Below are 11,717 nucleotides of genomic sequence, written 5' to 3' on the forward strand. Positions count from 1 at the left end.
ATGGGAAATGCATACAAAATGACTTGTTTTTGAAAACCACTGAATGGAATGAAACCAAACATGGCATGAATGTTCCTTATGAGGTGTTGACCAAGTGTTGTTACTATGTTGCCAATCCATCATCCAAGATGGCCGCCAGCGGGGGACTTAGTTTGACATAGGACCCTATGGGAAATGCATACAAATGACTTCTTTTAGAGAACCACTGAATGGAATGAAACCAAACATAGCATGAATGTTCCTTATGAGATGCTGACCAAGTGTTGGTACTTTGTAGTCTATCCAACTTCCAAGATGGCAGCCAGTGGGGTGACTTGGTTTAACACAGGACCTTATGGAACATGCATACAAATGACTTCTTTTAGAGAACCACGGAATGGAATGAAACCAAACATAGCATGAATGCTTTTTATGAGGTGTGGCCCAAGTGTTGTTACTTTGTAGCAGATCCATCATCCAAGATGGCCACCAGCAGGGGACTTGGTTTGACATAGGACCCTATGGAACATGCATACAAATGACTTCTTTTAGAGAACCACGGAATGGAATGAAACCAAACATAGCATGAAAGCTCCTTTCCTAATCAGGTGCTGGCCAAGTGTTGTTAATTTGTAGCCAAATTATTTTTTTTTATAATTTCCAAAACCCAAGTAGAGTCAGGTGAGTGATACAGCCTCTTGAGAGCCTCTAGTTTATATTTACTACAAAAATCAAATTAACTTAATCCAAGAAAATGAGGTCAAAGGTTGGATAAACTAAACCGGAAATACATGTACAACTTACAATCATTCCATACACCTAATACATGTAGTTGACCTTTTGCATATCTTAGACTTAACATTGTTCAATGAACTATGAAATGAGGTCAAGGTCAGATGAACCCTGCCAGACAGACATGTTTACCCTACAATCATTACCTGGTATAAATATAAAAAAAATGACCTTTTGGTTATATTATCTAAAAAAATAATTAACCATAAAAATGTGGTCCTTGTCAGCTAATAATTGACAGACATATACAACTAGCAATCATTCCATAATCCAAATATAGTTGTCCTATTTATAAAAGTATTAGAAATATAGATTATAGATAAAAAAAAAAACCAAGAACTTAACATTGAGCAATAAATCTTAGAAATGAGGTCAGTCAAATAAAACATGTCAGACAGATGCAGTGGCGGATCCAGGGGGGGGGGGGGGGGGGGGGGGTTCCGGGGGTGCGCACCCCCCCTTTATTTTTTCTGATCAATGCATTTGTATCGGGACATATGTTTTGCACCCCCCCTTTGCCCTGGGTGCCCTGGGTTAGCACCCCCCCTTTCGAAAATTCCTGCATCCGCCCCTGAGATGTCACATGTATATCTTAAAATATTTTCATTCACCAAATATAGTTGATCAATTTCTTAGAACATACCCCTTCTCGTCCAATGAAAAGTCAGTTTTTTGCCCTCTAATTTTCATAGTACATGGTTTTCTATGCACTATGAAATGCTATACATGAATGACTTTTCATTGTCAGTTAATTATGAAAGTGAACTCTTAAAAGCTGCACTAACGAAGTGTACAATCCCCTAAGGCATTTTCCTTGGGAAAATAGCCTACTGATTAAAGATGAAAGAGCAAGATAAAAATAAAAACATTTTGAATTTTGCAAAATTTCATGCATTTTCTCATGGTACACATAATACAATACACAAAAAAAAAATGGTAAGGATAAATAAAATATTTATTTAATTTATATACCTTACATTTGAGGGCATTATTTTTCTTTCTTTCAAAAACAAAAACACAATGCCAGACTGCTGATATATAAAGCAAGGGTTGTTTTCGGAGAAACGCAATACATTTAAATTTAGAAGTAAGCATTTAATGTTGAATGGTCTGAATTGAAATATTCATACAGAGAGTTTAATATCTATAAAAAAATCAAATTCCAAAAAGAGGATTTATATAATATTGTGTTGCTTTTAAAAATAAAAAAAAATGTAAAGATATATGAGTATTAAAATTTACCTGAAGCAGAAATAAAACAATTTATCCTTCACAAACTATGTCCGTGCTATTTCATTTCATTCATTGAAATGATCATTAATTACCTATGTTTTATATTTAGTTTATTATTAAAAGTGAACTCTTATTTAGGTTTGAATATTACAATGGGAAAGGATAGTTTTGTAAGGTCACTCGAAAGTGTAAATATGTTCTAAATTGGTCAGACAATACTTGGTCATGTTTTATGAAGATTTAAGCCCTCGGCTTTGCCTTGGGCTTAAATCTTCAGAAAACATGACCAAGTATTGTCTAACCTATAAATATAGTATAAGATAAACAGACCAAAACACAAAAACATAACTTTACTACTGAACCATGAAAATTATGTCAAGGTCAGATGAAACCAGCCAGTTGAACATCTACACCTCACAATCATTCCATACACCAAACATAGTGGACCTATTGCATAGGGTATCAGAAAAATAAACCAAAGCACACAAACTAAACTATTACAACTGAAACATGAAAATGAGGCCATAGTCAGATGACACTTGTCAGTTGAACATGTACACCTTATAATCGTTCCATATGCCAAATATAGAAGACCTATTGCTTACAGTATCCAAGACATTGAAATGACCACCAAAACTTGACCTTGTTCACTGATCCATGAAATGAGGTTGAGGTTAAGTGAAAACTGTCTGACGGGCATGAGGACCTTGCAAAGTATGTACATACCACATAAAGTTACTCATAATGAGAGAGAAATTAAGAATACCAAAAATCTAAACTCTTTTTTTGAAGTAGTCACTGAACCATGAAAATGAGATCAAGGACGATGGACTTCATAACATAAGGCATCTATATACAAAGTATGAAGGATCCAGGTATTATACCTTCTGAAATATTTAGCTTTTATGAAGTGAGCTTACAGCAGAAATTGCAGGTTCAACAAAAAAGAAAGTCCTGATTTTTAATCCCTTAGAAAAATGTGACAAAATTTTCATACCCAGACCAAATGTTCAAAAACATACTGTAAATCCAATTTATTTTCTTGGGTACCAATTAAAATGGATTGACAAAAATTTTCATTTTTGTGGTTATGCTCAAGTTAACATACAAACCTGTGATTTATTATTACTTTTTGTGCATTAAAATTCATAGTCACCTTTACACAAGAAATCCATGAAAATTAAATAATTTTGAATCCACAATATTTGGTAAACAGTAAGGTGATGAGTGATGAATCTTGGAATAATCTCATGGTAATGTATAAAACATGATAAAGAATTTCAAGAAGCTATGGTTAGTAGTTTCCAAGAAAATGTGACTAAAGTTTCATGCATGGCCATTATATGCAAGAATACTTTAGTTTACAAAAAGTTGATAAGTTGTGAATTTGCAAATTGCATTATCCAGTAAAGCATGCTAACATGAAGCTTAATACAAAATTTCAGAAGGCTCTGATTTATAGTTCCTGCCAAAATAAACAAAGATAGATAGAAAGCAAGAGGTTGAACAGGTATAACCACTGTTCCTTTCTGAGATAAGTTTTAAAATCTTCCTCAGTATAATTCCATTTTATATATCATGATCTTGCATCAGTCTAAAAACTTTATTATAATATTAAAATATAACAAATTGACTAAATGTTAGATGTTTATTGTTCAGCAGGAAGTATTACAACTATAATTTAAACAAACTACACATACAAAATAAATGGACACATACTATTCAGTTTATTATGTCTCAGATCTTATAACACTTTTTCATTACAACCTATGTTGATAATATTTCAGAAATGAACATCATTTAGAAACCTTTAATGAGTAAGTCATGATGATGATGAAGATGATGATTGTTCCACTAGTTCTGCTACATTATGAAGTCTACAAGCAATGTCTTTTTGTAAAGGTCTTTGTAAGGGGTGGGCTAATAACTGTGACATTTGGTCATAAAATTTTGTAGGATTTCTAGCTGCTTCAAATATGTAAGACATTCCCTTCTCATCAAAGTCACAAAGGCTGTCAAAAATCATCTACAGTATAAACATAAACAATTAGGATGACATTTTATATAAAGTCTATACAAAATTGAATAGTGAATAGTCCAATTATTCTATTTGAATATCGTGTCTATCTATTATATGGATATCAGGTAAATTGACATTATTTTGTTGTTGTTGTTGATAAATTGATTGTTGGTGTTTAACTCCAATAACAATCCCTGGCAGTATTAAGGATTTGTTGATTGAAGCCATTATCTTCTTTATAAGCAGAATATTTCTTCAAATTTCTTTAATTTTGCAAGGCTATTTTTTAGTGCTTCTTAGCTTTTATGTGTAATTTTACTTTTTCTGTTAAAGATTATACAACTCTTGTTGCTTTGTGGAGTTTTTGTTTTTCAATTCTATAGTTTAACACTACTTTAATCTTTGAAAAATTGTGCAAGGATAATAAAATTTGAGCCATTTCATGTATAATTTTACATTTTGTTCAACATTGAAAAAAAATCCTAATTTTAGGGATGGCAACTTGGAGAACTACCTCATTTTGCTAAGTCCATTTATAACAATAGTGTTCGTACCTCACATTTATTTTCTTCTGATGGAGCTTCATGTATATACATCACATCAACAAAGAAATATGGTGATGAATCAAGCTGTTTGAAAGACTGCAAAAAATTGAAATACACAAATAAAATAATAATTGAACGATAGATATAAGAAGATATGGTATGAGTTGCAATGAGACAATTCTTCATCCAAGTCACAATTTGTAAAAGTAAACCTTTATAGGTCAAAGCATGATATATGCTTTTATTTTGATCCTGGGCAATAGCAATATCATGTATAAAAAAGACAAGAGTGCACACACTGAAATGTCTCACCTTCTTTACTAATCATTGATATTATGTTGATAGTCCTAAGTATAAAGCTTTATTACAACTGTCACATAAACTTAACGTTAACCAAGATAGCTAAACAAAGACCAATGAACCATGAAAATGAGGTCAAGGTCAGATGAACCATGCCAGGCAGACATGTACAGCTAACAAAGCTTCCATACAACAAATATAGTTGACCTACTACTTATAGTTTAAGAAAAATAGACCAAAACACAAAAACTAAACACTGTGCAATGAACTGTGCAATTGAGGTCAATCATGGTCAAATAAAACCTGCGGGACTGACATATAGGTCATAATATATTTCCATACACCAAATATAGTTGACCTTTGGCATATAATATTAAATAAAAAGACCAAAACTTAAAAACTTAACTTTGACCACTGAACCATGAAAATGAGGTCAAGGTCAGATGACATCTGCCCGCTAGATATGTACACCTTACAATCATTCCATACAACAAATATAGTAGACCTATTGCATAAAGTATGAGAAAAACAGACCAAAACACAAAAACTTAACTATAACCACTGAACCATGAAAATGAGGTCAAGGTCAGATGACACCTGCTAGTTGGACATGTACACCTTCCAGTTCTTCCATACACCAAATATACTAGCCCTATTGCTTATAGTATCTGAGATATGGACTTGACCACCAATTAAGATTTTTAATTGTGTTATAGGTGTTTTTATTGTGTTTTTACTACTTTTTATAATAATAAAGAATATTAATAAGAGATAATACTCGTTTTTATTCAATAAAAATGCAATAAACTTAACCTTGTTCACTGATCCATGAAATGAGGTCGAGGTCAAGCGAAAACTGTCTGACGGGCATGAGGACCTTGCAAGGTACGCACATACCAAATATAGTTATCCTATTACTCAAAATAAAAGAGAATTCAACAAAACAAAAATTCTGAACTTTTTTTTCAAGTGGTCACTGAACCATGAAAATGAGGTCAAGGACATTGGACATGTGACTGACGGAAACTTCGTAACATGAGGCATCTATATACAAAGTATGAAGCATCCAGGTCTTTCACCTTCTAAAATATAAACCTTTTAAGAAGTTAGCTAACGCCGCCGTCGTAGCCTCCGCATCACTATCCCTATATCGAGCTTTCTGCAACAAAAGTTGCAGGCTCGACAAAAAGTAAAAATGAAGGTTTTGTAAAGATGGTAAGCTGGATGAAGTTGCATGTTTTATTGTATAATTTATGTTTAATTACAAATGGTGATAACATAATTTCAAAGGAAATTATCTTCTGGACAATATATCAAAATAACATTATGTTGGTGGACACAATTTACTGTAAAAATAGTGTTGGTGGACATAATTTAATAGCTGACAATATTTAATTCTACACATTCAAGTATGCATTATAAAAATCAAGGAAAAGTGATGGTACAAAAAAAAGGTACTACTGATGAGAGAAAAAAACACATGAAAAAGCAAAAAATAACAAGAAATTTATTTTCGTACCTCTTTATTTCTGAATTCTATTGGACAATGTGATCGGCCATAAATCATTAAAACACGAACAATATATGGTGGTGGGGTAACAGAAACATCTCCTTCCACTGCAGGTAAATCTAATCTCTTCAATCTAAAATATATATAAGTATCTAATTAATAGTCACTTCTTAACTGTCATTTAACATATGAATATCAGATAAAAAAACAAATTGGGACATTTTACATATTTCTTTGACATTAATATAATTTTCATTAGACCTATATGTTGACTGAACCATAATCCCTCAAGCTACATTGGATATAAAAAAGAAGATGTGGTATCATTACCAATGATACAACTCTTCACAAGAGACCAAATGACACAGAAATTAACACTGTATGACCTTCAACAATGAGAAGCAACTCCAAGACTTGTAGGCAGACTCTGTCTTTGAGTGGTTAAATATTTAGCAAACTTACAAAACATCAAATAATGCTGATGCGTCAAATGTTTCACAGGCTATTGTATCTAATAGTATCTCATCTTCGAAGAACGACAGAATTTCTTTTGGATTTGATGTAAAATCTCTCACCTGAATAGTATAAAAAACAAATTATTGCAAATCAAAAGATAAAAGTCAATGTGGTTTCTGGAAATGACAAATATATGACTAGAATCAACAATGTAAGTTTTTAGTAATGGGATATGACAAATATATGACTAGAATCAACAATGTAAGTTCTTAGTAATGGGATATGACAAATATATGACTAGAATCAACAATGTAAGTTCTTAGTAATGGGATACTGCATCTACTGAATGCTTTGCAATAATAAAAACAAATCAAATATTTCTGAATTTACAGTAAATGCAGATTATAGAGAAAATCATTTGACTATATATGAATGACAAAGCATTAGTGTAAATCAAATGGATGGTGAAAATATTCCATGTCACTGTATAAAATCTTTCTTGGCAAATTAAATGTGTTCCTCTAAGGGGAAATAACTCATACAAATCAATCTCTTACTACAGAGTAAATTAAAGAATTGGAATTTAGACAAATGTGAAACATACATTTTTTTTTATTTTAGCAATAATAATCTTCTTACCCATTTTGCTGAATTATGTAGAATGACTAGAGAATATTCATGTAATTTATTTATTCTTGATTTACTATGAAGAAAAAATCCTAAGGCTCTTTTTACCAGTTTAAGTGGTGTCCATTTATCACTGAAAATAAAAAAAATAAACCAGAATGACATCCTATTTAATATAAAATATTTAAAATTCATAAAAAAACAACTTTTCAACTTAGCCGTTAGTTTTCTCGTTTGAATTGTTTTACATTGTCATTTCGGGGCCTTTTATAGCTGACTATGCGGTATAGGCTTTGCTCATTGTTGAAGGCCTTACGGTGACCTATAGCTGTTAATTTCTGTGTTATTTTGGTCTATTGTGGAGAGATGTCTCATTGGCAATCATACCAAATCTTCTTTTTTATATTATCAACACACAAAATATCATACCCTCCAATGTTAAATTATATCCAAGGAAACTGTTGTATTTTTTGGCTAACTGTTAGTGCTGATAAATACCAACTCAGTTCTGGACATATAGGCTAACTGTCAGTGCTGAACCTATATATAGACTTTCTGTCAGTGCTGAACCTATATATAGGCTAACTATCAGTGCTGAACCTATATATAGGCTAACTGTCAGTGGTAAACCTATATAAAAGGCTTACTGTCAGTGCTGAACCCATATATATGCTAACTGTCAGTGCTAAACCTATATAAAGGCTTCTTGTCAGTGCTGAACCTATATATATATATGCTTACTGTCAGTGCTGAACCTATATATAGGCTAATGGTCAGTGCTGAACCTATATATAGGCTAACTGTCAGTGCTGAACCTATATATAGGCTTACTGTCAGTGCTGAACCTATATATATGCTTACTGTCAGTGCTGAACCTATATATATATGCTTACTGTCAGTGCTGAACCTATATATATGCTTACTGTCAGTGCTGAACCTATATATAGGCTAACTGTCAGTGCTGAACCTATATATAGGCTAACTGTCAGTGCTGAACCTATATATATGCTTAGTCAGTGCTGAACCTATATATATATGCTTACTGTCAGTGCTGAACCTATATATAGACTAATTGTCAGTGCTGAACCTATATAGATATGCTTACTGTCAGTGCTGAACCTATATAGATATGCTTACTGTCAGTGCTGAACCTATATAAAGGCTTACTGTCAGTGCTGAACCTATATATAGGCTTACTGTCAGTGCTGAACCTATATATAGGCTTACTGTCAGTGCTATAAACTATCTCAATTCTGAACCTATATGCTTACTGTCAGTGCTAATATATATACCAACTCAATTATAAGCCTATATGATTACTGTCAGTGTTGATATATATTGTGGATAATTGTCTCAATGGCAATTATACTACAAAACAAGAGGCTCTCAAGAGCCTGAATCGCTCACCTGAATTTTTTTGGTTTAATCTCATATCAATGATTATTTTGGCTTTTCAATTTATTTAAATGTTCTTTGAATCGTCCTATTTTCTTCAAAAGCAAAAAAAAAATCATTTTCTCCTATGTTCTATTTTAGCCATAGGAGCTATGCTTCTTGACATACAAGGAAATGAAATATAAAATTTATACTAGATACTCTGAAACTCTAAAACTCATTTAGCCTAAGTTTGGCTGAAATTGATACAGCAGTTTCAAAGGAGAAGATTTTTTAAAGTAAGTCAACATGATGAACAAATTGTGAAAAAAGTCTTTAAAGGGCAATAACTCCTTAATTAAGAGGTCAATTGACAATTTTGGTCAAATTGACTTATTTGTAGATCTTACTTTGCTTAACATTTTTGCTTTTAACAGTTTATCTGTATCTATAATAATATTCAAGATAATGACCAAAAACTGCAAAATTTCCTTAAAATTACCAATTAAGTGGCAGCAACCCAACAATGGTTTGTTTGATTCATCTGAAAATTTCAGGGCTGATAGATCTTGACCTAATGAACATTTTTATCTCTGTCAGATTTGCTCTAAATGCTTTCGTTTTTGAGATATAAGCCAAAAACTGCATTTGACCCCTATGTTCTATTTTAAGTAACGGCGGCCATGTTTTTTGACGGATCAAAAATCGAAGCACACACTTTGTGCAGGATACTCTAAGGAACAATCATGCTAAGTTTCATTCAAATCCATTCAGTAGTTTCAGAGGAGAAGATGTTTGAAAAATTGTTAACGACGACGACGACGTCGACGTCGACGACGACGACGACGTCGACGTCGACGACGACGACGGACGCCAAGTGATGAGAAAAGCTCACATGGCCTTTTAGGCCAGGTGAGCTAAAAAAACCTTTTTAAAATCTGTTTTCTGAATCTATTTATAAAAGCTTATATACATACCCAGCTCTAGATCTAAATGTCACTTTGTCCATTTCTGAACTGAGGTCTACACATATCACCTATATTCAGAAAAAGAAAAAAAAATCCTAATTAGAAACTTCCAAATATTCAAATATGTATAGTGTTTTCATAAACATAAGTTTACATTTGCTATTGTCATGTTAGGTAAGGTTACTAATTTTTAGCCACATTACCTCTAATGGGACAAAAACGAATGCAATACTTAAATAAAATGTTGCTTCTTATCAAGTTACAACTATGAACTACTATCTTTGACCATTTTTTGCTCTTTTGAGGGACTGTAGTCTGAAGCTCTTTAACACATTCCCTGTTTCCATTTACCAAAAATATAAAGCATTATATTGTGTTATCATGTGTTCAAAATGAGTGCTTAATCACTTCATCAATGTATGAATCTTAAATGCTAGTGTAATAAATCCTGTTTAACAGTAACTAGTGAGTAGTGTAATCATTCCTGGTTCAAATCATTAAAATGTGAACATTCGGTGGATGAAAAACACTAGTTTACTTGTCAATTTTTTACATAAATCATCTATGTAAGTTTAAGTTAATTCAAATACCCCCCAAAAATACAAAGTCACATTTTTTTTTATATATTTCTACTTCAAAAAACTCTTTAAAATCTTATCAAGAGTGGTGGAGAATTTACACTGGACACAGATTAGAAACCCCAGTGAATTTTTGTTGGTGGATCAAGAACACTCTGAATTTTCATCCTCTGGATAAAGCACACTGGCGGAATCAAATCACTGTTACAGGTGCGCCTTCTATTTGGTAAATGACGTCATAAAGGTGTGCAAAATTAATTGACAATCTTTTTCAGTGATTCTAGAAATGACTTATTAGACGTCAACTTCATCAAAAACTACCTTGACCAAAAACTTTAACCTGAACAAACGGCCGCACAGACCGAAAAACATTGTGACCAAAGGTGCATGAACTGATAAATGAAGCATATAGCATTATGACATCGCATGATGAGTTCGTGGTCTAGTGGTTTAGACCGATGGCTACAGTGCTGAAGGTCCCAAGTTCGATCCTCACTCGGTATGCTAAAAATGTCAGTAAATCAGAAGGGTGATATTCACCCTCTCACAAACACCTCTGGTACCCAGACTGGAGTTTAAACTAGCATGGGTACTATGGGAGCCTCGTTTGGTCAAAGTTGTTCCAAACTTTGACCTGGAGATCAATCTGCTGATATCTCTTCGGTTTGTCTATTCCCGCCGAGTAGCCAGATGGTTTTCTCGAGTACTTCGGTTTCCTCCACCATAATAACAGACCTTACCCGTTGTCCTAACACTCGATCTTGTTGATGGGGTGGGGATTGTTCTAGTAAATACGTTAGTGACACATCTCCATCAATTACGAAAGGGAGTGTACATGGATTCCTCTGTACCCTCACAGCTCTCGAGGGGTTCTTCGGACATCAGAGGGATCTACCAGTACATCGCAAATATACTGGAAAATAAGTCAAATTGAAAGTACTCTTTAAAATCGTTATAAAACAGATGCTTGTGTATGAATGTAATCACTAACTATTTTTTCTTTACAGTTTATTCTTGGGTATGACATTATGATTCGTTCATTTGATGATTGTGACAGCTTTGATTGGTCATTTGTCAAAACTTTTTCTTGTTGATCATTTTGGGCCATTTTGGAAGCACAGGGTGGGTCGTCTATAACATCATATTCGTGAATCACAGAAGAAACAATGTTTGCTATTCTTTCTTTCTCTGTTTCATCAGATCTATTTTCTTTTGACTTGTTTTTAGATAACCAAGCATTATTCATAATATCAGTGGAAATAGTCTTCTACAGGAGATGCATCTTTTTGGTATTAGGCTTGCCCTATTGAGTAAAAGAATGATTATAAAGCATTC

General features: G+C 33.0%; 1 protein-coding gene across 1 annotated transcript; it reads right to left on the bottom strand.

Annotated features, from left to right (window-relative positions):
* Positions 1 to 3,638: 3,638 nt before the first annotated feature.
* LOC139504229 (BRISC and BRCA1-A complex member 1-like) lies at positions 3,639 to 11,707 on the bottom strand. Its single transcript, XM_071294299.1, has 7 exons — positions 11,374 to 11,707; positions 9,814 to 9,872; positions 7,475 to 7,595; positions 6,842 to 6,954; positions 6,389 to 6,512; positions 4,579 to 4,665; positions 3,639 to 4,030 (listed from the first exon to the last, which is right to left on the bottom strand). The coding sequence occupies exons 1-7, from the start codon at positions 11,626 to 11,628 to the stop codon at positions 3,827 to 3,829; spliced, it is 963 nt and encodes a 320-aa protein (XP_071150400.1). The 5' UTR covers positions 11,629 to 11,707; the 3' UTR covers positions 3,639 to 3,826.
* Between the last annotated feature and the right edge of the window lie 10 nt (positions 11,708 to 11,717).

Source organism: Mytilus edulis, chromosome 1 (genome assembly GCF_963676685.1).
Source record: "Mytilus edulis chromosome 1, xbMytEdul2.2, whole genome shotgun sequence".
NCBI lineage: Eukaryota > Metazoa > Mollusca > Bivalvia > Mytilida > Mytilidae > Mytilus > Mytilus edulis.

Coding starts and splice junctions, on each gene's coding strand:
- LOC139504229 (XM_071294299.1), bottom strand. CDS start 11,628: ATGAATAATGCTTGGTTATCTAAAAACAAGTCAAAAGAAAATAGATCT. Junction 9,873..11,373: donor TAAACTGTAAAGAAAAAATA/GTTAGTGATTAC, acceptor TTCTGAATATAG/GTGATATGTGTAGACCTCAG. Junction 4,666..6,388: donor TAGAATTCAGAAATAAAGAG/GTACGAAAATAA, acceptor AATTTTTTGCAG/TCTTTCAAACAGCTTGATTC.